This window comes from Gastrolobium bilobum, unplaced genomic scaffold (genome assembly GCF_033153095.1).
Source record: "Gastrolobium bilobum isolate Gb01-03AN ecotype WA unplaced genomic scaffold, APGP_CSIRO_Gbil_v1 utg10529, whole genome shotgun sequence".
Lineage (NCBI taxonomy): Eukaryota > Viridiplantae > Streptophyta > Magnoliopsida > Fabales > Fabaceae > Gastrolobium > Gastrolobium bilobum.
In genome coordinates, this window is record NW_026898590.1 from 40,931 (window position 1) to 66,805 (window position 25,875).

At 36.2% G+C, this 25,875-nt stretch overlaps 2 protein-coding genes, 1 long non-coding RNA gene and 1 pseudogene across 3 annotated transcripts; 2 read left to right on the plus strand and 2 right to left on the minus strand.

The window, feature by feature from the left end:
* Positions 1-222: 222 nt before the first annotated feature.
* On the plus strand, positions 223-5,910 carry LOC133317537 (cuscuta receptor 1-like; annotated as a pseudogene).
* A 3,121-nt stretch (positions 5,911-9,031) lies between these two features.
* Positions 9,032-10,189, minus strand: LOC133317538 (uncharacterized). Its single transcript, XM_061519405.1, has 2 exons — positions 9,521-10,189; positions 9,032-9,400 (listed from the first exon to the last, which is right to left on the minus strand). Exons 1-2 carry the CDS (start codon positions 10,187-10,189, stop codon positions 9,032-9,034), a joined length of 1,038 nt encoding a protein of 345 aa, XP_061375389.1.
* A 2,462-nt stretch (positions 10,190-12,651) lies between these two features.
* On the minus strand, positions 12,652-13,991 carry LOC133317535 (uncharacterized). The gene is made up of 4 exons (XR_009752335.1): positions 13,721-13,991; positions 13,347-13,423; positions 13,183-13,247; positions 12,652-12,751 (listed from the first exon to the last, which is right to left on the minus strand). It is a non-coding gene; the product is annotated as an uncharacterized LOC133317535 (long non-coding RNA).
* A 1,423-nt stretch (positions 13,992-15,414) lies between these two features.
* On the plus strand, positions 15,415-22,255 carry LOC133317539 (cuscuta receptor 1-like). Its single transcript, XM_061519406.1, is given in 5 exon segments — positions 15,415-15,553; positions 18,792-18,878; positions 19,412-19,561; positions 19,618-19,767; positions 20,088-22,255. Coding segments are annotated over 5 exon segments (2,694 nt in total).
* The last annotated feature ends 3,620 nt before the right edge of the window (positions 22,256-25,875 follow it).

The following is a 25,875-nucleotide window of genomic DNA, read 5'->3' on the forward strand; positions in this document are numbered from 1 at the left end:
CAAGGTGCTGATTTTAAAAACAAGTTAAAGGCCCCATATTGTACAAAAGAAGTATTAAAAAAAAAAAAAAGGTTACAAAGAAGAAAGTATTGGGAAACTAATTGGTGCTGCTTTTTTAATAGTATTGGGAATCCAATGTCAATAGAAGGAAAGCGCGTCAGACCTCATTCTTATTTAAACGGCCAAGTTCCATTGTTTTGATAACAAAATATGAAGATGAAAATGAAGAGTGTAGGCGTTCTTTTGTTTATTTTCTTTTTATTGGAAGTGATTTGCTGTCAAGCATGTTTGAAGCAAGAGAGAGAAGCACTTCTCCTTCTAAATTCCCGTTTTGTTTACCCTATGTCTTGGGTAGACGGCACTGATTGTTGTCAATGGGAAGGAATTGAGTGCAACACTACCACAGGGAGAGTGGCAAAACTCAATCTTTATGACACGTGGGGTACTGAGCTTGGAAATTGGTATCTAAATTACTCGGATTTTATAGTCTTCAAGGATTTGAAGAGTCTCAACTTGTCACAAAATAGCATAGCTGGTTGTGAAGAAAATGAAGGTTATTTCACATACAAATTCTATATCCTGATCATTATTTTAGAAAGTGAAAATAAACCTGTTATCATGACAAAGTCATTATTTCCACTTTACTTGCATACTTTGCAGGGTTTGAAAATCTGGAAGTCCTTGACCTGACTTTTAATAATCTGGATAAAGGTGCAAGCATTCTATCTTGTTTGGATGGGATTTCTTCTCTTAAGTCTCTGTATTTATCACTTAATGGGTTCGATGCAACGTCATTCCACGGTGAGGCTAGATATGGCTTTCTTTTCTTGAAAAATTATAATAAAATTAAATCAAATGTTATTAATAATAATTAGTTTCTAAGCCTTTTCTAATTTTATATATATATATATATAAATATCAGTTTTTGAAACCTTGTCATCAAAGTTGCTTAATCTGGAGGTCCTTGACGTAAGTTCCAACTATTTGACTAATGACATCCTGCCATCTCTCGGGGGATTCAAGTCTTTGAAGAAGCTGTATTTGTCATATATTGGATTGGACTCAGATCTTCATATTCAAGGTAGGCTAACTTTTTTCCATTTTATTAAGCAGTGGTTTTTATTGTAGGAAATTAATGTTGATTGTCTTGAGGTATATATACCTGTAACACACTATTTCTTGCAGGTTTATGCTCCGCGTTGATGAATCTTGAGGTCCTTGACTTGTCCCAGAACAACTTCAATGAGAGTGATATTGTATATGCTCTTAGTGGGCTTTCATTCCTCAAGTCTTTACATTTAGAATATACCCAAATAGCTCCGAGATCAATTCTTAGTAAGGCCACACTTTGCATATTATTAATCTTCGTCATTCGTTTTTGGTTGAGAATTATATGTAATTCTAATTGATAACAATTATTTCACCCAAACAGCTTAAAGTGATAAGATATTATATTTTTCTAATGCACTCCCTCGTGCAATAGTTTAAACTTGTAAGTGAACATTTTCAATAGTTTCATCTGTTATTTTTTTTATAACACTATCCTTTATATATATTGCTAGATATATCAAAACTGAGGTCTTTGGAGATCCTGAACTTAGCTGGGAACAACTTGAATGAGAGTATCCTATGGCCTCAAGGTTTGTTGTCATCATCTATAATTTAGAGTAGAGTCCATTCTGAGTCCCTAACAAAATACACAGTTCCCACTTTTGTTTCTTATAAAAAAAATAACCATATTAGTCTTTTTTTAGAGACTAAATTGGGTCTTCATTGAATTTCTGAGGGACCACATTTTCAAAGAACTGGAATTGTAGAGGGACTAAAAATTGACTTTTTTTTTATAAAGTATGAAAGTGGGGACCATGTTTTTTTGTTAGGGACCAAATTTTGTTAAGGACCAAAAGAAACTTTACTCTATAATTTATTATACTAGAGTACATATGGCTCTATGAACATGTTCCTTATTCTTTGAATACTGATATCAGTGGTAAGTATTGCTGGATTATATTAAAATAAAAAAATAAAAAAGGAAATCCGGTGCATACGAGTATTTATTAAATTATGCTTTCTTCAATTCCCTTTTTTATTTAAATTATGATATAGAGCAATATTATCTTTATTATCTGTCCATTAGTATTAATAATTTAGAAATCATTTAGTTGATATCTTTTTACGATTGGTTTTGACTTATACCAACATTAAATACAGTTCCATACATAATTCCTAAAGCGTTTCTATTGTTTGAAGCTTCTTGATGAATTTAAAGTTTTATTTATTTATTTTTTCTGCTAAGTTAAAGTTTTTAATTTTTTAGCTATGTTCAATTGTGTGCAAGGAAATTTCTATTTAGTATCGTTATGGTGATGTCTCTCATTCCTTGTTCGAGCAATACTCCAAACAATCTTGCTAATTAACTTCTACAATAATTCTCATATCTGTGATATCTCTAATATTCCTAAGTGAACTTTTCTAGTCATGCTCTTTTGGAGTTTAGATTAATAATTTTTTGTTGTTTTTTCTTCTAAGTATTCATTTATAACATTTTAAAAATATTTCATAATATATTATCTTTTATGATTTATTTCTCTATTTAATTAAAATTTAAATCCAATTTAATATAAATAAGAGTTAATATTTTATGGCTTTAATGTTTCTAAAGTGAATGTAGATAAGATATCTATATTCGCTCCCAAAACGACGTCATTTTGGATTGAAAAATTAAAAAATTATAATGAAAAAGATTATTATAATCCTAAAATAAATTATAATTACAAAAGTACATTGATTTCCATCTCAAAATGTAGATAAATTATCTACATTGAGTGTAGAAAAAGCGAACCCATATTTTATTTTATATCACATCAAATAAATATAAGTTTTAATTATTTGTTATCTTATTCCGTCTTTTTCTCATTCTTCATTTAACTTCCTCTGATTATCAGTTCCAAGGCGTTATTTATTGCCTGCCTATTATTTGTACGTTGAGGTTTCTGCTAGACCAATTAAGGCACATTTTCTGATGTTATACTTCTATTTTATAAGTGAAAAAAATATTACCTTGTACGAATAACAATATAATAATTAATTTGCTGTTTATCTCTAGCAGGATTATCGGCTTTAACCAAGTTGAAGATTCTCGATTTAGGCTTTAATGAAATCAGCAATTTTGTCATCCATCAAGGTAGCAATTGATATTAAAAAATTTAACCAGCTGTCTTCATGATGTTACAATTGTTTAGTGATCATGGACAAACACATACATCGTATAAATTCATGATACTAGCTGCTCAATCCCAATAGTTAGCTGAAAGTTCCTTTGCATTTGTAACCTTATTGAACTTAAGTTGAGATGCATTTGTTTAGTCATATTCTGCCTGGTCAAAACTTATTTGAAGTTTACATTTAACCCACCTTACATCTTTCAGGCTCAAAAACTCTAAGCAGATTGAATGTCCTTGTTTTGGATGGCAATTCAAACCTGGAAAATGAGTTTTTCAAAAGTATTGGGGAATTGACTTCTTTGAAAGTTTTGTCTATGGTGGAATGTGAGATAAATGGCTCCCTTCCTGCTGCAGGTAATTGTATTAATCATTTCAGTTATTAATTACCTTTTACGTTATGCAACACGTATTTCTTCAGCCCAATTTTTTTTTGTTTTTTAAGTTTGTAGGAATGTATTTATGTCCTTTACATTATCTCCCTTCTAAGATGGTATTTTTGTTAAAATTTCATTTTTCAGATTGGTCCAAGCTTAACATGCTGGAAGAGTTAGATCTAAGCTACAATAAATTTGAGGGTCCACTTCCCTCATCTTTTGTTAACATGACATCTCTCTGGAAGTTGGAACTTTCTAATAATCACTTCACTGGAAGTTTTGATTCCAATATTGCAAGCCTTTCATCACTTGAGTATTTTGGTTTTGAAAAAAACCAATTTGATGTCTCTGTATCATTCACACCATTTGCCAATCATTCTAACCTCAAGTTCATCTATGGTGAAGGCAACAGAGTCATACTCGACTCACAAGCTAGTTTGCAAACTTGGATTCCAAAATTTCAGTTGGAAGTGCTTAGTTTGTCTTCAACAACTCGGACCAAGTCTCTTCCGCTTCCTAGTTTTCTTCTTTACCAGTACAACTTGACAAGTCTGGATTTCACTAGTTGTAAGTTGGAAGGAGAGTTTCCAAACTGGTTGTTGGAAAACAACACAAAAATGACTGAACTCCTTGTTAGAAATTGCTCTTTTACTGGTACTTTCCAGCTACCATCGCGTCCCCTTCTCAGCTTTAGGAGACTTGATGTGTCTGAAAATGTCATAACTGGTCAGATCCCTGGAAACAATATTAGTTCAATCTTTCCAAATTTAGAATTTCTGAACATGTCTATGAACAAAATACAAGGTTCAATTCCTGGTGAGTTCGGCCAAATGAACTTATTGGATACATTGGATCTGTCAGAGAATCATTTGTCTGGAGAAATACCAAAGAATATGTCTGGGGATAGGTCTCATCTAAGGTTCTTAACACTTTCAAACAATAAGTTAGATGGACATATGTTTCCAACTTTGACAACTTTGAAATACTTGGAGCAGTTGTATTTGGATGGAAATTTCCTTTCTGGTAGCATCCCGAGTAGCTTTTCTACATCATTGTTGGCCCTAGATATAAGCAATAATCATTTAGTGGGAAAGCTACCAAGTGTGGGAGTAAATTTGTCAAACTTGGTGTTACTTTCATTGTCCAACAATCATCTTGAAGGATCTATTCCAACAAAATTTGTGGAACTTGAAAATCTACGTTATTTGGATATCTCACAGAATAATTTCAGTGGCTCTGTACCATCTTTTGCCAATTCTATCCTAGATTTCATCAATTTGAGCAACAATAAGTTGAGTGTCTTGTCAAAGAAGATGTTCAAAGAAAGCTTGGGCATAAAGATACTAGACCTTAGATACAATGAAATATCTACCAGCATTCATAACATGATACAATACCTTAGTCATACAGACCTGGACATTCTCCTTTTGAAAGGCAATCACTTTTCAGGGCAGATACCAAAGAATATATGCCAAATGATGGCTTTAACAATGCTAGATCTTTCTCATAACAATCTTTCTGGTTCAATACCAAGTTGCTTTGGAAAAATACCATTTCAGATTGACGACCCTGACCTCAACCAGCGGTTATTTACTGGCATCTTTAATAGAGTTCAGATTCCATTACGATATGTGCGAGGGAAAGCAGACTTCACTACAAAGAAAATAACCTACACATATGCAGGGGAAGTACTTGGTTATATGGGTGGAATTGACTTGTCCTACAACAAACTGACTGGTAGTATCCCATATGAGCTCGGAAACATGACAAAAGTTCGAGCCTTAAACTTATCATACAACTACCTGACAGGGCAAATCCCGGTTACATTCTCTAGTTTGGTACAAATAGAGAGCTTGGATCTTTCATTTAACAAGTTGAGTTCCAAAATCCCTCCTCAACTAAATGAGTTAACTTCCATTGAAGTATTTAGTGTGGCACACAACAACTTATCAGGTGCAACACCCGAAAGGAAAGGCCAATTCATAACCTTTGATGAAAGCAGCTATGAGGGCAATCCTTTTCTTTGTGGACCTCCACTACCCAAAAGTTGCAATCCTCATGAACAACCGCCTGCTACTTTACCAAATGGCTCGTACACTGATGGGGACAATGGCAGTTCAATTGACATGTTTGTTTTTGGTGTGAGCTTTGCTGTGTCATACACATCAGCTTTGTTGGCAACTGCAGCTGCTCTATACATTAATCCTTACTGGAGGCAAGCATGGTTTTACTATATAGAGTTGATCACAACCAATTGCTACTACTTTATTGAGGATAATTTGCGTAAGTTTTCAAATATTGGAAATATGTAGCATATTGGGTTGTATGTCTAGAATCATCTGTTTTGTTTGCTCCCAGTGTGATTCAATAAGTAGGTTATATATAGAAATATGTTGTTGTAAACTGTTGATTTTTTATGAGAAAAACAAACGTCAGAAACGATATTGTGCAACAGCTTATTTTTTATTCTGACTAATGAACTTGTTTTAAATACAAAACTAAGCTCATGCGGTTGCCACTAACCAGCTGATTTTGTTGGTCCACTAAATCAGCAACAAACTAACAAAGCAATAACAGTAAAATGATGCAGTAAACAAACTCCTAAACAAAAGACTAATCAATTTAAAAAACAACTAATTAACTCCTAAAAAACAGGACATCAACAGCGGCCTTGAAACACCAACATTCTCCTCCTGGATCAAGTGTTGCACACTCATAGCTTCCCCCTGAGAAATTCAAATCGACTAACATGAAATGACTTGGTGAATATATCTGCTGTTTGGTTTTCTGAATTGCAGTACATTAGCTTCACTTCTCCAGCCTTCTGCACTTCTCTCAAAAAATAATACTTGATCTTAAAATGCTTTGTTCTTCCATGAAATACTGGATTCTGTGAAATAGCTAGAGCAGCTTGATTATCCACAAATACTTTTATGCCTTCTTTTTGCTCCAAATGCAGGTCATCCATCAGCTTCTTCAACCATAATGCTTGGTTTACAGCTGCAGTAGCTGCAATGAACTCAGCTTCTGCAGTTGATTGGGCCACTATTTCCTGCTTCTTTAAACACCAAGAAATACAAGCTGACCCAAATGTAAAACAATAACCTGAAGTACTTTTCATATCATCCACTGATCCAGCCCAGTCACTCTCAGAATACCCTTGCAACTTAAACTTCTGAATTCTGCAGAATTTGATTCCATATGAAAGATTACCTTTCAAGTACCTTAACACCCTTTTTGCAGCTACCATATGCAGTTCACTTGGACAATTAAGAAACCTAGACAAGACACTTACAGTAAACATAATGTCTGGCCTAGTTGCAGTGAGATACATAAGGCAGCCAATTAAACTCCTATAGACTCTTTCATCTGCAGATTCCGATTCATCTTTCTTTTGAAACTTTTCCTTTTGACCCATTGGAGTACTTACACTCTTGCACTCCTCCATGTTGAATCTTTTCAGAATCTCCTTCAAGTACTTCTTTTGATAGATAAAAATTTCATTTTCAGTTTGTCTAACCTCCATCCCCAAAAAATATGACATCTCACCAAGATCAGTCATTTCAAACGTTTTCATCATTTCCCTTTTGAATGCAGTAATCTGAGAATTATTACTCCCTGTTACCAGCATATCATCCACGTAAAGAGACACCACCACTAAGTCAAATGCTAACTTCTTGACATATAAAGTGGACTCACTAAGACATTTTATGAAACCCAAACCCAACAAGTGCTCATCCATCTTGTTGTACCATGCTCTAGGAGCTTGCTTCAAACCATAGAGAGCTTTTCTCAACAAATAAACCTTCTCCTCCTGATCTGGTGTGACAAAGCCTTCTGGCTGCTCAACATAAATCTCCTCTTGCAACTCTCCATTCAAAAAAGCAGATTTCACATCTAACTGATACATTTTCCATCCTTGTTGAGCTGTCAAGGCAAGAATCATTCTAATTGTATCTAGTCTTGCAACCGGAGCAAAGGTTTCTGAGAAATCAACTCCTCAAAGCTATGCATATCCCTTAACCACTAACCTAGCTTTATGCTTATTCACTGAGCCATTAGGATTGAATTTGGTCCTGAAAACCCATTTTACTCTAATCACTTTCCTGTCCTCAGGTCTTTCTATTAGCTCCCATGTCTGATTTTTTTCTATCATAGCCAACTCTTCCTTCATAGCATTCATCTACCTCTGATCACTTTTAGCTTCCTCATAACTTGAAGGTTCCAAAACAGCCACACTACACCTCTGATATATATCAGTCAGAGATCTGGTACCTCTAATTGGATCATCATCTACTAGCTCATCATAATCCAGTGAGACCTCCTTATGCTTTGCTTGTGGCTCATCTGTCCAGTCCCACTACTCATCTTCTAGGAATTGAACATCCCTGCTATTGATCACCTTCTTTGTCTGTGGTTGATAGATCTTGTAGGCTTTTGACACCAGACTATAGCCAATGAAAATTCCAGGTTCAGCTTTTTCTCCCAGCTTGTCTCTCTTGACTTGTGGAATGTGAGAAAAACACAGACAACCAAACACTTTCAAATTTTTTATAAATGGCTTGAAACCAAACCAAGCTTCGAAAGGAGTCTTCTTTTCCAGTACCCTTGTAGACAGTCTATTTAACAAAAAAACAGTTGTGTTTGCTGCTTCTGCCCAAAATTCTTTTGGTAGATTCTTCTCATGCAGCATACACCTAGTCATTTCCATAATGGTTCTATTCTTTCTTTCACTAACTCCATTTTGCTGTGGAGAATAAGGAACAGTAAGTTGATGCTCAATTCCAGCTTCCTCACAGAAAGTGTTAAACCTTTGTGAAGTGTATTCTGTTCCATTATCAGATCTGATGACTTGAATTTTGCAGCCACTTTGAGTCTCAACCCATCTCTTAAACTTCAGAAATATCTCAGCGACTTCTGAATTTTGCTTCATAAAATAAATCCAGCACATTCTAGTATAATCATCAATGAAGATAAGAAAATACCTGCTGCCATTTAGTGAAGGAGTCACGTGAGGACCACAAAGATCTGTATGAATTAGTTGTAGCTTCTTTGTAGCTCTCCAGGTGGATTCTTTGAAAGGAAGTCTTGTCTGTTTGCCCAAAAAACAAGCTTTGCACCTTGTGATCTGCTCCTCCAGGATTGGTAACCCAGTTGCCATTTCATTCTTCTGCATGAATAGTAAGCCTTTGTAATGAAAATGCCCCAGCCTTTTGTGCCATATTTCTGAATCACTAGCCTGACACTTGAATGCCACTTGCTCCTTATCAAGAGGATTTAGAGAAAAACTCTTTTGTTGCATCTCTATTTTGAACAGCTCCTGACCATTTGAGTCAAAGATCAAACACTTCCCTTCTTCAAATATCACTTTAAATCCTTTTTCTACCAACTGCCCCACACTCAGCAAATTCTGATCAATATCAGGAACGTACATCACACCAGAAACCAGCTTAGTTCTAGATAGCTCTCTATTGCTACAGTCCCTTTACCTTTCACTTCTAGATACTCTCCATTTCCAATTCTCACTCTTGACTGCAATGACTTGTCAAGGTCTCTAAATAGCTTTTCATCAATTGCCATGTGGTTTGTGCAACCACTATCAACAAGCCAACTATCACATGGAGCACTAGAGGAGAAACAAGAGGCAGCAAATAAATGATCTGCCTCATGCTGGTCTGCAACATGTGCCTCACCTTGTTGCTGATCTCCTTTTTCTTTGCAGAACCTTTCAATGTGTCCAAGCCTATGACACTTTCTGCACTTTACATCTGGCCTCTTCCAACGTCTGAAGTGTGGGTGATTCTGCTTTCCACAATGCTTACATGAGGAATGCCCGCCCCAATTGTTCTTAGAGTTGATTGCATTGTTCTCTCCTGCAGCAGCTTCTGAACCACTACTGTCATCTCCTTTCTTTCATCTTACATTATGCTGTTCTTTAGCCTGCAGAGCTCCTTCTGTACTTCCTTCAAGCCTCATTAACCTTCTCTGCTCTTGTACTTGCAGAGCACTTAGCAATTCTGCCAACTTGATTTGAGACAAATCCTTGGTATTCTCCAAAGATGCAATGGTTGCTTCAAACCTTTCGGGCAAGGAGACAAGAACCTTTTGCACTAGCCTATTATCAGAGAGGTTAGTGCCTAGAGCTCTTGCTTGATTTGCAATATTTACCAACTTATCAGAATACTCCTTAATTGTTTCAGACTCCTTCATCTGTAATCTCTCAAATTGTGTGACCAGATTCAGCCCCTTCATGCTTCTAATCCTCTCATCTCCTTTATACTCATCTTTGAGGAAGTCCCAAATAGCTTGAGCTGATTCACAAGCCATAATTCTGCTGAAAATGGCAGGTGAGACAACAGCATATAAACAAGACTTTGCCTTTGCTTTTCTTGTTATCCTCTCCTTATGAAACTTGATCTGATTGATGGTTGGATTTTTAGGAAGGGGAGCAACTTCATAATCTTGTTCTACAGATTCCCAAAAATCGCAACCCTCTAGATAGGCTTGCATTCTCATTGCCCATGCTTGATAATTTTCTCTATCGAATATTGGTGGAGCTATTGCTGAAAAACCACTCGATCCTCCCTCCATTAATTTCTCAAGTCACTCACAGTCCCTTAAGATCAATAAGGCTCTTGATACCAATGTTGATTTTTTATGAGAAAAACAAACATCAGAAACGATATTGTGCAACCGCTTATTTTTTATTCTGACTAATGAACTTGTTTTAAATACAAAACTGAGCTCTTGTGGTTGCCACTAACCAGCTGATTTTGTTGGTCCACTAAATCAGCAACAAACAAATAAAGCAATAATAGTAAAATGCAGTAAACAAACTCCTAAACAAAAGACTAATCAATTTAAAAAACAACTAATAAACTCCTACAAAACAGGACATCAACAGCAGCCTTGAAACACCAACATAAACAATGTTGAACAAGAGAAGTAAATAAGAGAAAAAAGTGAGAGTGATAGAGAGATAAGTACCAATCAAGTAAACTCTTAAATGTTATTTTCTGTTACAAAGAAAATTAATAATAGAAAATAAAATTTATTCTTAAGACTACTTTTTTTTTTTGGGTGAATTCTTAATACTCTTTACTTGCTTTTTACTTAACCCAAATTGATAAAAGTTATATCACTGATGGATGGAAATAAATATGAACTATTATACATAATTTGTTATTACAAAATATTAAAAGAGCATAGAAAGAACTTCTATGACTATATTTCCATTATACATATGATGAGGTTGCTCCTCTTTTTTATTTTCTGAATATGAAGGAGTTTATGAAGTTTACAATAGGGATGAAAAATTTTACAATTATTTTGTGGGAACTATCCCTAGAGGGTGGTTATAACGAGCAAGGCAATTGAATATAAAAAATTAATGTCGTTACTACTAATTTTTGTTGTGTGTGTTACATCTACTACTTTTATTTAGTTAGGAAAGAAAATATATATATATATATATATATATATATATATATTTTATCTCCAGCTACTAAATCATAATCGTACAAAGATGGATCAATGGTAATAAAGGAAGAGAGAGAAAAAAGGCAATAATAACAATTCAAATGTGAATCAATTAATATAAGAAAATAAATAAATAAAACGACGTAGTTTTGAGTAGCCGGAGATAAACTTATCTCAAGCTGCTTGAGAAATATTTTTCCCATATATATATATTAATGTTTAACTCCGCCCATGTGTGCTTGCATGCATGGCCTGTCCCAAGCCAGGGAAAAGGAGGAGGTGTAACACCCCGTTCTAGAACCGGTTTGTTAACATCGCATTATGATATTAAGCGCAGTTACAATCACATGGGTTCAATTAAAATCCGGATAAATTTTTCATTTTAAAACGTACCGAACGTATAATACCCATTTTCGTGATCATAACCATATTACTTTGCGGAAACAGATAAATTAAGCTTAACATCATGTTCCTTTCCCATTTTTAAACCATTAATTTACTTCTTGTTTAGTTCAATACTTCTACTATATTGTAGGTTTCTTCATTAGCTACCCGTGGCTTCAAACCGTGCTCAAATCGGAGCACTGTAGTCCAAGTTAGGACAATTTGAAGCAACACAAGAGAGTGTTGGTCACAGGCCCCGCGCGCTTCAGCGCGCTACCGGGCGCTCAAGCGCGCGCTATCGGGCGCTAAAGCCTCCATCTGGGCGCTTAAGCGCACGGAGGCAGTAAGCATCAGGCATTCCAGTGTGGATGGGCGCTTAAGCGCGCAACAGGGCGCTCAGGCGCGCTATCCTGGGCGCTCAAGCTCCCACGGGGACGTTTTAGCGCGCAGAGACAGAAGCATCTCCTCCTTCAGTGGCGAAGGGCGCTTAAGCGCGGACCAGGGCGCTCAAGCACGCAACCCTGGGCGCTTAAGCCCCACCCTGGGCGCTAAAACACGAGGGGGCAGTAAGCCACCCAACTTTCTGCAGCAAAGGGCGCTTAAGCGCACGCCAGGGCGCTCCAGCGCGCAATCCTGGGCGCTTAAGCCCCCACTTGGGCGCTCCAGCGCAAGGAGGCAGAATGCATTGGCACTCGCAGGGGCAGCAGGGCGCTTGGGCGCGCTCCTGGGCGCTTAAGCGCGCTGCCAGGGAATTCCAATTCCCACATTTCTCAAGTCCAAGCCTAGGGGAAAATGCATCCCCATTACAAACCCCAAATGTCCATGCCCCAAGACTAAATCCTAGCACTCATCCAACCTCTCCTCATGAGATTTAGCTAGAATTTGGGCAGCATGACCTTTGTTTTCTCATCGTTTACCAGTTTAAACGAAGAGGGTACCTAATTGATTTTCAGCCCAACCAATTCAACAACTCAATACATAACAAGCATGCATATATTGAATTCCAAGTAGGCATCATTTACATTACATATCCTTTACAAATCATAGAACTTAGCTTACAAAACACTATGATCATTCCCTTGGCTCCCATCAACGAAAGGTGTAACCAAAGGCATGAGCATAGGCTAAGTTCATCCAATGAATCAAGATATACAAATGATCATGGGCTTTCAAAATAAAATCCTATACATGTCAACTACAAAAGGCATGCATAAACTCAAAGAAGTGCCATATTTTATGCATAATCTAGGTATGGCCACTTGCCACCAGAGGCTCCTGCAGCATCCTTACCTGAAAGGGGGTCCCCACAACACGGGGTGAGATATACGAATATATCCAGTAAACCAGGGGTCCTTGGAGCATCTCTCCACCCCACAGTTCCATATCAGTGTAATAGCAATAACAATAATAATGCAGTAAATACATATCTATGCAAAGTGCAATACATCTCCAGGAGAAATCCCTCGAGCTCTCAAGCTGTCCTAAGGAAACTCAGATGCAAATAGTCCTACTGGCCAGCTAACTACCAAGTATGATTTACGCATCGTCATGCCACATACCCACATAGGGAAACACCATCCTATGCCACACCAAATGCATACACATACGTATAACAAAGCATTACACTATTTTATTGCATTTATATACACTATAATCACCACTACCCTTTCAGGGCTTGGTGGAACAATCAAGGGAATTACACCCAAGGTCCGAAGGCTTACCTCAATGCTTCAGTCGACCTTTGTTCTTCACCAATGTCAACAATACTCTACTCCAAAACCAACACCTACACATGGTGTAATGCAATCAACACATTGCATCCAAGAGTATTTCACAATCAACCATCAAATGTTCAATTCAAAACACCACACAAGTGTGAGCTTACCAATTCCAATGAGCTATTCAAGCTCCATAGCTTGCTCCAATGGTTGATCACTCACGGTTGGTCCAAATGTCTCAATCCTAGACATCACAAGGATCCAATCAATCATTCAACTCACTAATTGTTCAACATGCTAGAATACTAACCAATCCAAGCATGAATTTTCCAATATTATGAACAATTATCAAATGACTATCTAGGCTCATTTCCACCGATTAAATGACATTCCTAGCATTTTCCATAACATGCTCTAAGCTCCATTCTTCCTAGAACATAGCTAATTCAACTACATTTCATAAAAATCCCAATTTACTATTCACAAACCCTAACTCATGCAAATTTCAAGGAATTATGAGGTTCAAGGGTTAGAATCTTACCACCAATGGTCACACAACCAAGGATTGATGGCTCCTCAAGCTTCAATGGAGGTAGAAACTCTCAAAACCCCAAATTTCTCCAAAGGGCCGAATTTTTGAGAGCCAATATCCCACCACACAAAGCTCCCCACTTAAAACTAAGCTTGGATTATGAAAGAGGGCGAGATTCTAAGCGATTTAGGCTTTTGAATCATCCAAAACCATCAAGGTTTGATCTCTCTCTCTCTTCCTCCCTTCCTTCCTCCTCTTTTCTCCTTCTTCTTCTTCTTCTCTCTGTTTCTTTCTCGACGGGTTGCAGGGGGAAAATGGGTTCACTTTTGGCTTTTGGTCACTTAACATTGGTTAAGTGGCTTTAAGCGGGTATTGGTTCGTCTATCTATTCAACTCCAATAATTACCAAACTTTACCCAAAAGTCTGGAATATTATTCTAGGAATATTACTATTTTTATTTTTATATTTTGGGTACTTTTGCCAGTACCCATTTATACCCCTTAATTTTCACTGAGTACACTTTTTAACTCCAAAGTGACTCAGATTCATTTAATTAAGCCTTATACTTAATTTCACTCACTAAAACATGTTTAATTAATTAATTACACTTGATTTACTAATTAATTAAGATGGGCTATTATAGGAGGGTTGGCGTCAGGTGTTGCGAACCGGCCGTAAAAAACAGCTATATTTTTATGTGATGAACCTATATGATTTTTCGTTGGGGCGTACCCTTCATAGCGACGCGTTGCATCGGGCCCCAGGTGTAGCGAAAAATGGGCAAGGGTCCTTGCCACAAGGCAAGGCGCTGCATCGGGCCCGGGGTGTAGTGATAAGTGGGCTAGGGTCCTTGCCCCAAGGCAAGGCGCCAGGTCTTCACCCGGATTTGGTGAGAAGTATGCCAGGGTCCCAACACGCAGATGGGCGAGCGTGGCGGGCAAGCACAGCCCAGGGGTTAAGGATGAGATTGGGAAGCTGGAACATAGGAACCTTAACGGGTAAACTGAGGGAGTTGGCAGATGTTTTTGCTAGAAGGAAAGTGAATTTTGTTTGTTTGCAAGAAACTAAGTGGGCTGGAGAAAAGGCCAAGGAAGTGGATGGAACTGGTTTCAAGTTATGGTATACAGGTATGAACAAGAGTCGAAATGGTGTTGGAATTATGATCGATAAAAGTCTCAGAGATAAAGTTGTGGACGTCAAAAGGAAAGGCGACAGGATTATTCTGGTTAAGCTTATTGTGGGTGACTTAATCCTGAATATCCTCAGTGTGTATGCACCCTAAATTGGATTGCAACCAACTGATAAAAGCCAATTTTGGGAAGACTTGGAGGAGGTTTTGAGGGGAATACCTCGAGAGGAGAAGATTTTCGTAGGAGGAGATCTAAATGGTCATGTTGGTAAAAGCAATGGAGGTTTTGATAGAATCCATGGAGGTTTTGGCTATGGGACGAGAAACGAGACTGGAGAAGATATCTTGAATGTTGCACTAGCCTACGATTTGATGTTAGTGAACACATTTTTTCAAAAAAGGGAGTCACACCTAATCACTTATCATAGTGGCCATAATCGTAGTCAGATTGATTTCTTTCTGGCTAGAAGAGAAGATAGAACTTCTTGTGTCGAATGTAAGGTCTACCTTGGAGAGTGTGTCGCTACGCAACATAAGCTGGTAGTCTTGGATGTTCGGTTCAACAAAGTACCCATGTTAATGAATCTTGAGGTCCTTGACATGTCCTACAACAACTTCAATGAAAGTGATATTGGATCTGCTCTTAGTGGGCTTTCATCCCTGAAGTCTTTAAATTTAAGAAATAGCCAAATGACTCCGAGATCAATTCATAGTAATGTCACACTTTGCATATTATAAATCTTCGATCATTCGATTTTGGTTGAAAAATATATGTAATTGTAATTGATAACAACCATCTCACCCAATAGCTTAGAGTGGTAAGTGAACGAACTTGAATGATTTTATATTATATCTTTTTAATTAGTTCTCTTGTGCAAAAGTCATTTGGACTTGAAGTGTAAATATTGTACGGACTCATTTTTTTTTTTTTTGTTTACTTGATTTAATTTCAAACAGAAAATTGGATCAGTAAAAATCAAACTTTTTGACTCTATGATTACTTTGACTCTGATATCATCTCACCTAAAAGTTTAAACTTCTAAGTGACAAGTCTTCAATGATTTTATATTATTTCTTTCTAACAGTAATCTTTAAATATATAGCTAGATGTATCAAAACTGAAGTCTTTGGAGATCCTTGTCTTACGTGGGAACAACTTGAATGAGAGTATCCTACGGCTTCTAGGTTTGTTGTCATCATCTGTAATTTATTATATTAGAGTGGCTCTATGAGAACATGTTCCTTAGTCTTAGTGGGAACTGGTCATAACTGTATATTTTCAATTTTTAATTATATAATGAAGGATTTGCATGGCCAACCGGGTTACAAGTCCTTGGGCTGAGTTAAACAATTTCAATATTCTTTCATCTCTAAGAGCGTTGCGACGTCTCAAATCTCTTGATATTTAAGCTACAATTAATTGGCAGGATCTGTCGATATTAGGGGTCAGCACTACCTACTTATGTTAGAAAATAAAAAAGCCATTATATAATATCTTTTATTATATCTAATAATATTTTAGGCTAAATAAGATAACTTAATTCCACTAAAAAATAGGTTTGGTGAGGATCAAACTCGTGACCCCATAGTCACCTTAACTCTGATTTCATGTAAGAAAATCATCTCACCTGAAAGCTTAGCTTAAGCTTGTAAGTGATGGGTCTTCAATTGTTTTATACTATTTCTCTCAAACACTAATCTTTATATATATTGCTAGATATATCAAAACTAAGGCCTTTGGAGATCCTTGACTTAGCTGGGTATGGTTGGTCTAGGTTAGCCCATTGGTGGTGATCTCCCGCCACAGGCTTCTCCTGGACCTGCCTACGACAGAGTCGGGTTCGACTCGAGCTAGCCTACTGATTAGCTTAGGAGGTGGGTTGAGTATTTGGGTCTGGGTACTAAGTTGAAGGGGAGCATGTCAATGATGGGTTTCACACTTGCGGAGGGAGATTGTTCGAATATTCAAGTGTGGTAAGAGTCCTATATTGGTTGGTAATGGACTAAGTCAAGTATATATAATTGGAAGGACCCATAAACCCAATGCCTTAAGATTTTGGGTTAAGATGTGGTGTTGGACTCACTTGCTATAGTGGTGTCTAACCCATAAACCTAAACACATGGCTAGCCCGAGCCTAACCCGGCTCTGATACCACTGTCAGGCGACCGGTCCAAGACGAGCTCGTGGCGGGGGATCACCTCCGATGGGCTAAACTATATTAACCATACCAAGTGGATCTGACACCATGTCACAACACAAAAGCTTAAGACATTGGGTAGATGGGTCCTCCCACTTATATGGACTTTACTTGGCCTATTAACAACTAATATAGGACTTATCACACTTAAATTTCCAACAATCTTCTCCTCAATTTGATATGCTCCCCTTCTCTCCGAGTACCAGGCTCAAAGTACTAAACTCGCCTCTAGCCAAACACCTAGCTAGCCCAAGCCTAACCCAGCTCTGATGCCACTGTCAAACGGGTCCTGGAGGAGCCCATGGCAGGGGACGACCACCAATGGATTAAGCTAGGCCAACCACACCAAGTGGATCCGACACCATGTCTCAACCTAAAATCTTATGGCATTGGGTTCATGGGTCCATCCACTTATTTCCACTACACTTAGCCCATTATCAACCAATGTGAGACTTATCATACTTGAATATCCCAACAATCTACCCCTCGTGTGTGAAATCCACCATTGATATGCTCTCCCTCAACTGAGTACCTTGGGCCCAAGTACTCAAACCCACCTCTATTCTAACACCAGGCTAGCTCGAGCTCAACTCGGCTCTGGTACCACTATCAGGCGAGTCCAAGAAGAGCCTGTGGTAGGGGACCACTACCAATGAGCTAAATACCTAGCTAGTCTGAGCTTAACCGGGTTCTAATACCAGATTTAGGCGGGTTCAGAAGGAGCCCATAGCCAGGGACAATCACCAATGGACTAAGTTAGACCAACAATACCAAATGGATCCAACACCATATCTCAACCTAAAATCTTAAGGCATTGAGTTCATGGGTCCTTCCACTTATATCCACTTTATTTAGCCTATTACCAACTAATATGAAACTCTTCACACTTGAATAACCCAACAGTCATGATCTATAATTTATTATATTAGAGTTAATATGGCTCTACGAGAACATGTTCTTATTCTTTTTGAGTACTGTTATTAGTGGTCAGTAATGCTGGATTATATTTGGAAAAAAAAAAAAAAAATCGGGTGCATAGAGTATTTATTAAATTATGCTATTCTTTTTCTCCTTTTTTATTTAAATTATGATACCAGAGTAATATTATCTGTCCATTAGTATTCCTCTATCAAATTGCTTAAAAAAATTTAGAACTCTTTTATTTGATATCTTCTGATGATTGGATTTGACTCATACCAACATTAAATATAAGTCCCTTATAATTCCTAAAGTGTTTCAATTGTTTGAAGCTTCTTGATGAATTTAAAGTTTGAATTTTTTTGCTATATTCGATTGTGTGCAAGGAAATTTCTATTTAGTATGTTATGGTGATGTCTCTAATTTAATATAGAGGAAGGATATATGTACTTGCAACATTTTTTCTTTACAATCTTGTCTATGCATTCGGGGAATACAAACATCAACTCATGTATTCTTCGAAATACATAGCCAAGGTTGTAAAGATTGTAAGTATAACATTCTCTTTTAATATAAATAAAAGTTAATATTTTTTTATATCACATCAAATTAATATTAATTTTAATTATTTATTATCTCATTCTGTCTTTTTCTCATTACATATTTAACTTCCTATGATTTCCGGTTCTCAAAGCGTTATTTATTGCCTGCCTATTATATTTATGTTGTGGTTTCTGTTAGACCAAGGCACATTTTCTGATCTTATACTTCTATTTTATAAGTGGAAAAAATATTACCATGTATGAATAACAATATAATAATCAAATCGTTGTTTATCTCTGGCAGGTTTATCGGCTTTAACCAAGTTGAAGATTCTCGATTTAGGCTTTAATCAAATCAGCAATTTTTTCATCCATCAAGGTAGCAATTGATATTAAAAAAATGAGTAAATACTCTTTTTGATCTTCAGTAAATTTCACAATGTCCGCTTTAGTCCCTAGCAAATAAAAAGGCTATTAGTGGTCCCTAAGAAATTCAAAATGGACCCATTTAGTTAAAATCGTGGTCCTTTACAAATTCAAAAAAGATCCACATTAGTCCCTCGAAAGAACGAAAATGAATCCATTTTGAAATTTTTAGGACCACAAATAACATTTTTATTTGCTAGGGACTGAAGCGGGTATCATAAAATTTGTTAAGAACCGAAAAGGGTATTTACTCTAGAAAAATTTAACCGGCTGTCTTCATGATGTTACAATTGTTTAGTGATGGACAACACATACATCGGATAAATTCATGATACTAGCTGCTCAATCCCAATATTTAGCTGAAAGTTCCTGTATTTGCATTTGTAACGAGATCTACTTATCCCCTTGTTGAACTTAGTGGAGATGCATTTGCTTTGTCATATTCTGCTTAAGCAGTTTACATTTAACCCACCTTACATCTTTCAGGCTCAAAAACTATAAGAAGATTGGATGTCCTTGTTTTAGATGGTAATAAGATAAATGGAAACAAGCTACGGGAGTCATTACAAGCTTTCTCATCTATTAGGGTGCTGTCTTTGAGACACAACGAATTTAAAGGAACAATTGTTGCTAGAGGTAATTTCATATTTATTTTTTTTGTTAAATTAAGATTAATGTTATTTTTTGTGTAGATTTTGGTGATTTAAGTAACCTAGAACACTTGGCTTTGGACGACAGTTCTAACCTGGAAAAAGAGTTTTTCAAAAGTATTGGGGAATTGACTTCTTTGAAAGTTTTGTCTATGGTGGAATGTGAGATAAATGGCTCCCTTCCTGCTGCAGGTAATTGTATTATTCATTTCAGTTATTAATTACCTTTTACGTTATGCAACACGTATTTCTTCTGCCCAAATTTTTTTTGTTTTAAGTTTGTTTGAAGGGTTTTATAAGAGTTATATTATAGGAAAAATGATTGTGTTATGTTATAGAGATTCGTTTTGCGTGCCGTGATTTTTTTTTTAAAACATGCGGGTCCCACAAAATATTGTGTGTGTAGAAAAGTTTTTGTGGTCATGTTAAATGATACCTTGTTTGAATGTATTTATGTCCTTTACATTATCTCCCTTCTAAGATGGTATTTTTGTTAAAATTTCATTTTTCAGATTGGTCCAAGCTTAAGCAGCTGGAAGAGTTAGATCTAAGCTACAATAAATTTGAGGGTCCACTTCCCTCATCTTTTGTTAACATGACATCTCTCCGGAAGTTGGAACTTTCTCATAATCAGTTCTCTAGAAATTTTGATTCCAATATTGCAAGCCTTTCATAACTTGAGTATTTTGGTTTTGAAGAAAACCAATTTGATGTCCCTGTTTCATTCACACCATTCGCCAATCATTCTAACCTCAAGTTCATCTATGGTGAAGGCAACAGAGTCATACTCGACTCACAAGCTAGTTTGCCAACTTGGATTCCAAAATTTCAGTTACAAGTGCTTAGTTTGTCTTCAACAACTGAGAGTAAGTCTCTTCTGCTTCCTAGTTTTCTTCTTTACCAGTACAATTTGACAAGTCTGGATTTCACTAGTTGTAAGTTGGAAGGAGAGTTTCCAAAATGGTTGTTGGAAAACAACACAAAAATGACTAAACTCCTTATTAGAAATTGCTCTTTTACTGGTACTTTCCAGCTACCATCGCGTCCCCTTCTCAACTTTTGGAGACTTGATGTGTCTGAAAATGTCATAACTGGTCGGATCCCTGGAAAAAATATTAGTTCAATCTTTCCAAATTTGCAATCTCTGGAGATGTCTATGAACAAAATCCAAGGTTTAATTCCTGGTGAGTTGGGCCAAATGAGCTTATTGAAAGTATTGGATCTATCAAATAATTATTTGTCTGGAGAAATACCAATGAACATATCTGGGGTTAGGTCTCAGCTCGTATTCTTGAAACTTTCAAACAATATGCTGGATGGACCTGTGTTTCCCACTTTGACAACTTTGAAATACTTGAAGTTGTTGTATTTGGATGGCAATAACCTTTCTGGTAGCATCCCGGGTAGCCTTTTTAACACTTCATTGGCAATCCTGAATATAAGCAATAATCATTTAGTGGGAAAGCTTCCAAGTTTGGTAGGAAATTATTCAAACTTGATGTTACTTTCATTGTCCAACAATCATCTTGAAGGATCTATTCCAAAAGAATTTGTGGAACTTAAATCTCTAGCTTATTTGGATATCTCACAAAATAATTTCACTGGTCTTATACCATCTTTTGCCAATTCTTCCGTGGAATACATCTATTTGAGCAACAATAGGTTCAGTGGCTTTTCAAAGAAGATGTTCAAAAAAGGTTCTAGTTACTATAGTTTAATGATACTAGACCTTAGATATAATGAAATACCTACCAGCATTAACTACTTGGTAGAAGAACTCAGTAATACAAGTTTGAAAATTCTCCTTTTGAAAGGTAATCACTTTTCAGGGCAGATACCAAAGCAAATATGCCAACTGATGACTTTAACAATCCTAGATCTTTCTCATAACAATATTTCTGGTCCAATACCAAGTTGTTTGGGAAAAATACCGTTTCAGAATGAGGGCTCTCTCGACATGGAAGTTGGAATTCTTGGCTATAATGATTATATTAACAATCCACTTTCAGATATACGAGAGCAAGCAGACTTCACTACAAAGACAATTTCCTACACTTATACAGGGGAGATACTTGGTTATATGAGTGGAATTGACTTATCCTACAACAAATTGACAGGTAGTATCCCCTCAGAGCTTGGAAACTTGACAAAAATTCGAGCCTTGAACTTATCGTACAACTACCTGACAGGGCAGATCCCAGCTACATTCTCTAGTTTGGCGCAGATAGAGAGCTTTGATCTTTCATTTAACAGGTTGAGTTCCAAAATCCCTCCTCAACTAAATGAGTTAAATTCCCTTGAAGTATTCAGCGTGGCACACAACAACTTATCTGGTGCAACACCCGAAAGGAAAGGCCAATTTATTACCTTTGACGAAAGTAGCTATGAGGGCAATCCTTTTCTTTGTGGACCTCCACTACCCAAAAGTTGCAATGCTCTTGAAGAGCCACCTGCTACTTTACCAAATGGCTCGTACATTGATGGGGACAATGATAGTTCAATTGACATGTATGTTTTCTATGTGAGCTTTGTTGTGTCATACACATCAGCATTGTTGGCAATTGCAGCGACTCTGTACATCAATCCTTACTGGAGACAAGCATGGTTTTACTACATAGAGTTGATCACCACCAATTGCTACTACTTTATAGAGGATAATGTCCAAGTTTTCAAATACTAGAAATATGTAATATATTAGGTTGTATGTCTAGAATCATCTGTTTTATTTGCTCAAAAAGGATATATACAAATATGTTGTTTAATATAATGACATGTCTTATGTATAGCTGATCATCCAGTAAAATATTATTTATATATCTAAAGTCACTCTTATTTTGATATACTTCATCTTTAAGGAAAATATCTTCACCTTCGTTCTTTTGATAAGTTCAATATGGAAACTATGGGTCTGTTTGAATTTTGTTTCAAAAAATAGATTTTTAATTTTTAGAATAAAAAAAATATTGCATAATGTTTGTTTTTTAAAAATAGCTCTAAAAGTTATATCTACTTTTTAGTTTTTAAAGTCAAAGTTAGAAAACATATTTCAGTTGTTTCGGTTTTGTATGTTGACTTTTAACTTTCAAAATAGGAAAAATTAAATAAAAAATATTCATTTCATTGACTACTCTACAAAATAATTTTGATGAGAAAAAAGAAAAAAAAACAACACACAATCACACATTGTCTACGTTTCTTGATTCAATAAGTAATAATCTTCTTGTACACAGATTATTATTAATGTTATCGGGTATTCTTACAAATATTTTTTTCTCGATTGCAAAACATATCGTGTCACCAATTATCTACTGAGATTCTTATTGCAAACGCATGCCAAATACCAAGGCTCGCTTAAAGCTATGCAATTATATTTTGAATCAAGTTGTGGCCAAAAAAAAAAACCAAGACAATGAAAATAGAAAAAGGAAAATTTTAATTTATTCCCTCCAACATATTGCAACATATAATAACCATCACATATAATTATGGATTTAATTATGGATTAATGACTTTATCACAATATTGAAGAATAATTAGAGGAGAAAGTATAAGAAAACAAATAAAGTTACCTTTGGTAAAAAATGATTTAAGATGACAATTAATATATAAAAATGTAGGTAGGCAAAGTTATCCAAAAGTAAAAAGTAAATGTGGAAATTTTACCACAAAAATATTGTAAACCAAAGTGTTATGTTGGAATATGAGTTAAGTGAGCAGGATAAATAAGTTTATACCCACTTGAATTATTTGAACTCACTTAAGCAAACAAAAGCACTCTCTCTCTCTCTGTCCCTCATTTTCTTTCTTAGAGGCACTCTTCATCACAAGAAAACTTGAAAAATTTCCAAAATTAATAGAGCTAAAGACCTCTAAATCACTTGGTTTCAAAGTCAAACTTGTTAGAAATTTCAAGAGGAATACATTGGTACCTATACTTTTGTGTGGGGTTCACTGTAGCGAGAGTTCTTCTTCCCCCAAGATTTCGGATTTCATGGAAAATATGGATTTTGATGGAGCTTGATGTAAGTTTTTCCCTTCATTCTTGGGTATATTATGGTAAGGAATCACTTCTCTTTTCTTGTTTCCATGAAATTTTAAGAATTTTAGGTTTTGATTAATAGTAAATTCGAAATTTTAATGGTGTGATGAGTTAAAGAGTGATTTAGATGAATGTTCCTCTGCAAAGTATGCTTAAGATTGTTTCTTGATAAGGAAAAATCAATGAGCTCACCATTTAGACCACTTTGAGATTTTAGTCATCAAAAAGTATTAACTCTTATGATATTTAAGGTTTGGAAGGAGTTTGATGATGGAAATTAATGGTTATTCATGTTATTGATTATGTAATTTTGAGCAAAGTGACCCAGTGGTTGAAGAGATTTCATTGGAAACAACTTTGGGTTGAAAACCTAATTTCCTTGAAACTTACATAAAGAGTAAGTTTAAGTCAAAATTTAATTAGCCATTGGGTATGTGTTAAGTGAAAAGCTTTGAAGGCTTAAATAAATAATAGATAAGGTTTAATTAAATGTGGTAGACTAGTATAAATTAATAGTGATTGTCTTCACATCTTAGAACTAGGTCGTGACTTTGTAAGAGATCATGATTGTGACTTTGTGTTAATCTCGCATTTGTTCCACCAAACTCTAAGGGAGGGTGATTCTTTCATATGGTATGCGGATATGAATTGTTATATGTTGCATGTATATGTATGAATGTTTGTGGGTGATACAAGACGGTGTTTCCTTGTGTGAGGCATAAGACGGTGTTTCCTTGTGTAATGCATCTTGTTATATTCTCTGACCAGTAGGATCTATTATTTGCACACTGCATTGTCATACATATTCTGATGCATGCAGGAATTTTATACTTATGGTTATGGCAGAAGTGAGCTTAGGGGTGGAGGAGCCCTCCAAGGATCCCTAGCGTACTGAGGTAATTATATTATCTCACCCTGCGTTATGGGGATTGCCATTTCAGATACAGTAGCAGAGGTTACTGAGGCATCGCGTGGCAAGAGACCAGAGGAGAGATGCTATCTGACTTGATAGTTGTGATTTGATTGACATTTCATTTTGTATATGACATGTGTTATTATTTTGAGATATATATGCCACGTATTCTTTTGATGAGTATAGAAGATGTCTATATCGTGTTGATAGTTTATCTATTTTGTTAGTTATGTCTGCATATGTCTAGGTTACTTATTTAATTACATCTCTTTTGGTTGGTTGATGTAATCACGTAAGTAGCTTCATGGATAGTATTTTGAGACATGTTATGAATGAGATAGCATATGCCATGGATGGCTGGGTAATATGATTTATTCTTAGATTATATTAAACTGTCAATCGGGTTGAAATTATCATGGTTAGAATTATCCCCAATGGTCCGAAATACAAAATTAATGTTATCTGTAACAGCCTGTTACGTACCGGTATTGTTAACATTAATTATGATATTAAGCGCAGTTACAATCACAGCAATTCATTTACAAAAATACGAATAAACTTTTTCCGATTATTACGCGAGCATTTAAAACAATAAAACGCGTAATAATTAAAAGCTGTGACTATAACTGTTAACTCTTGCGGAATATTTATTTTATCTATTTTTACATCACAATATACTTATTATAAGTTACTAAGGGATTCCCATAAACCCACTTAGCCAATTACCAAGCTTTACGTTTTTACCTTTTCGAACATGGTTCACTCATCAATTTTCTTCGAACACACCGCTCACAACCAAACCTTCTTTTCATATTATATCTTTGTCTTACTTAATTTCCTTTTCAACAAGCTATCACACGCTCAATTCGGAGCTCATTTCCTCCGATTATCGTCGTTTGAAGTTGGATAAGCAAAACAGCCAACCAACCCCAAAATAGCACCAAAACCACTTACACTTCTCGAATTACTGCGCACAATCCACTCATCCAATTGCTCTGAAATTTTTATCCTACAAACTAGACATCTCAAACTTCATTTTGGTGTATCACACGCTCAATTTAACTAAGAGACGAAGTGGGAATCAAATTCCCAAAAACTGGCCAGAACAGCCCCTGCATCAGAGGTCCCTGGACCGTCCGAACTCAATAAATTCCACAGGGCTGCGTACAACCCAGAACTGGATCATATTTTAACACCATATAGGGGACATCTCAAGCTTCAAAGTAGCGTATGGCACGTCCCTATTGGACCTCTATAGAGGGAGATATTCTCTCCCGAAGTTCGCCTAAAAATCTGCAAATTCTACAGAAAATTCGCCAGACTTTCCTTTGTTTTTCCAATAATCCCC

Excerpts from the sequence above, each read along its gene's own strand:
- LOC133317538 (XM_061519405.1), bottom strand. The coding sequence starts at position 10,189 with ATGGAGGGAGGATCGAGTGGTTTTTCAGCAATAGCTCCACCAATATTC. Across the intron at positions 9,401-9,520 it reads AGGCTAAAGAACAGCATAAT|AATCACCCACACTTCAGACG; the intron begins GTAAGATGAAAG and ends TGTGGAAAGCAG.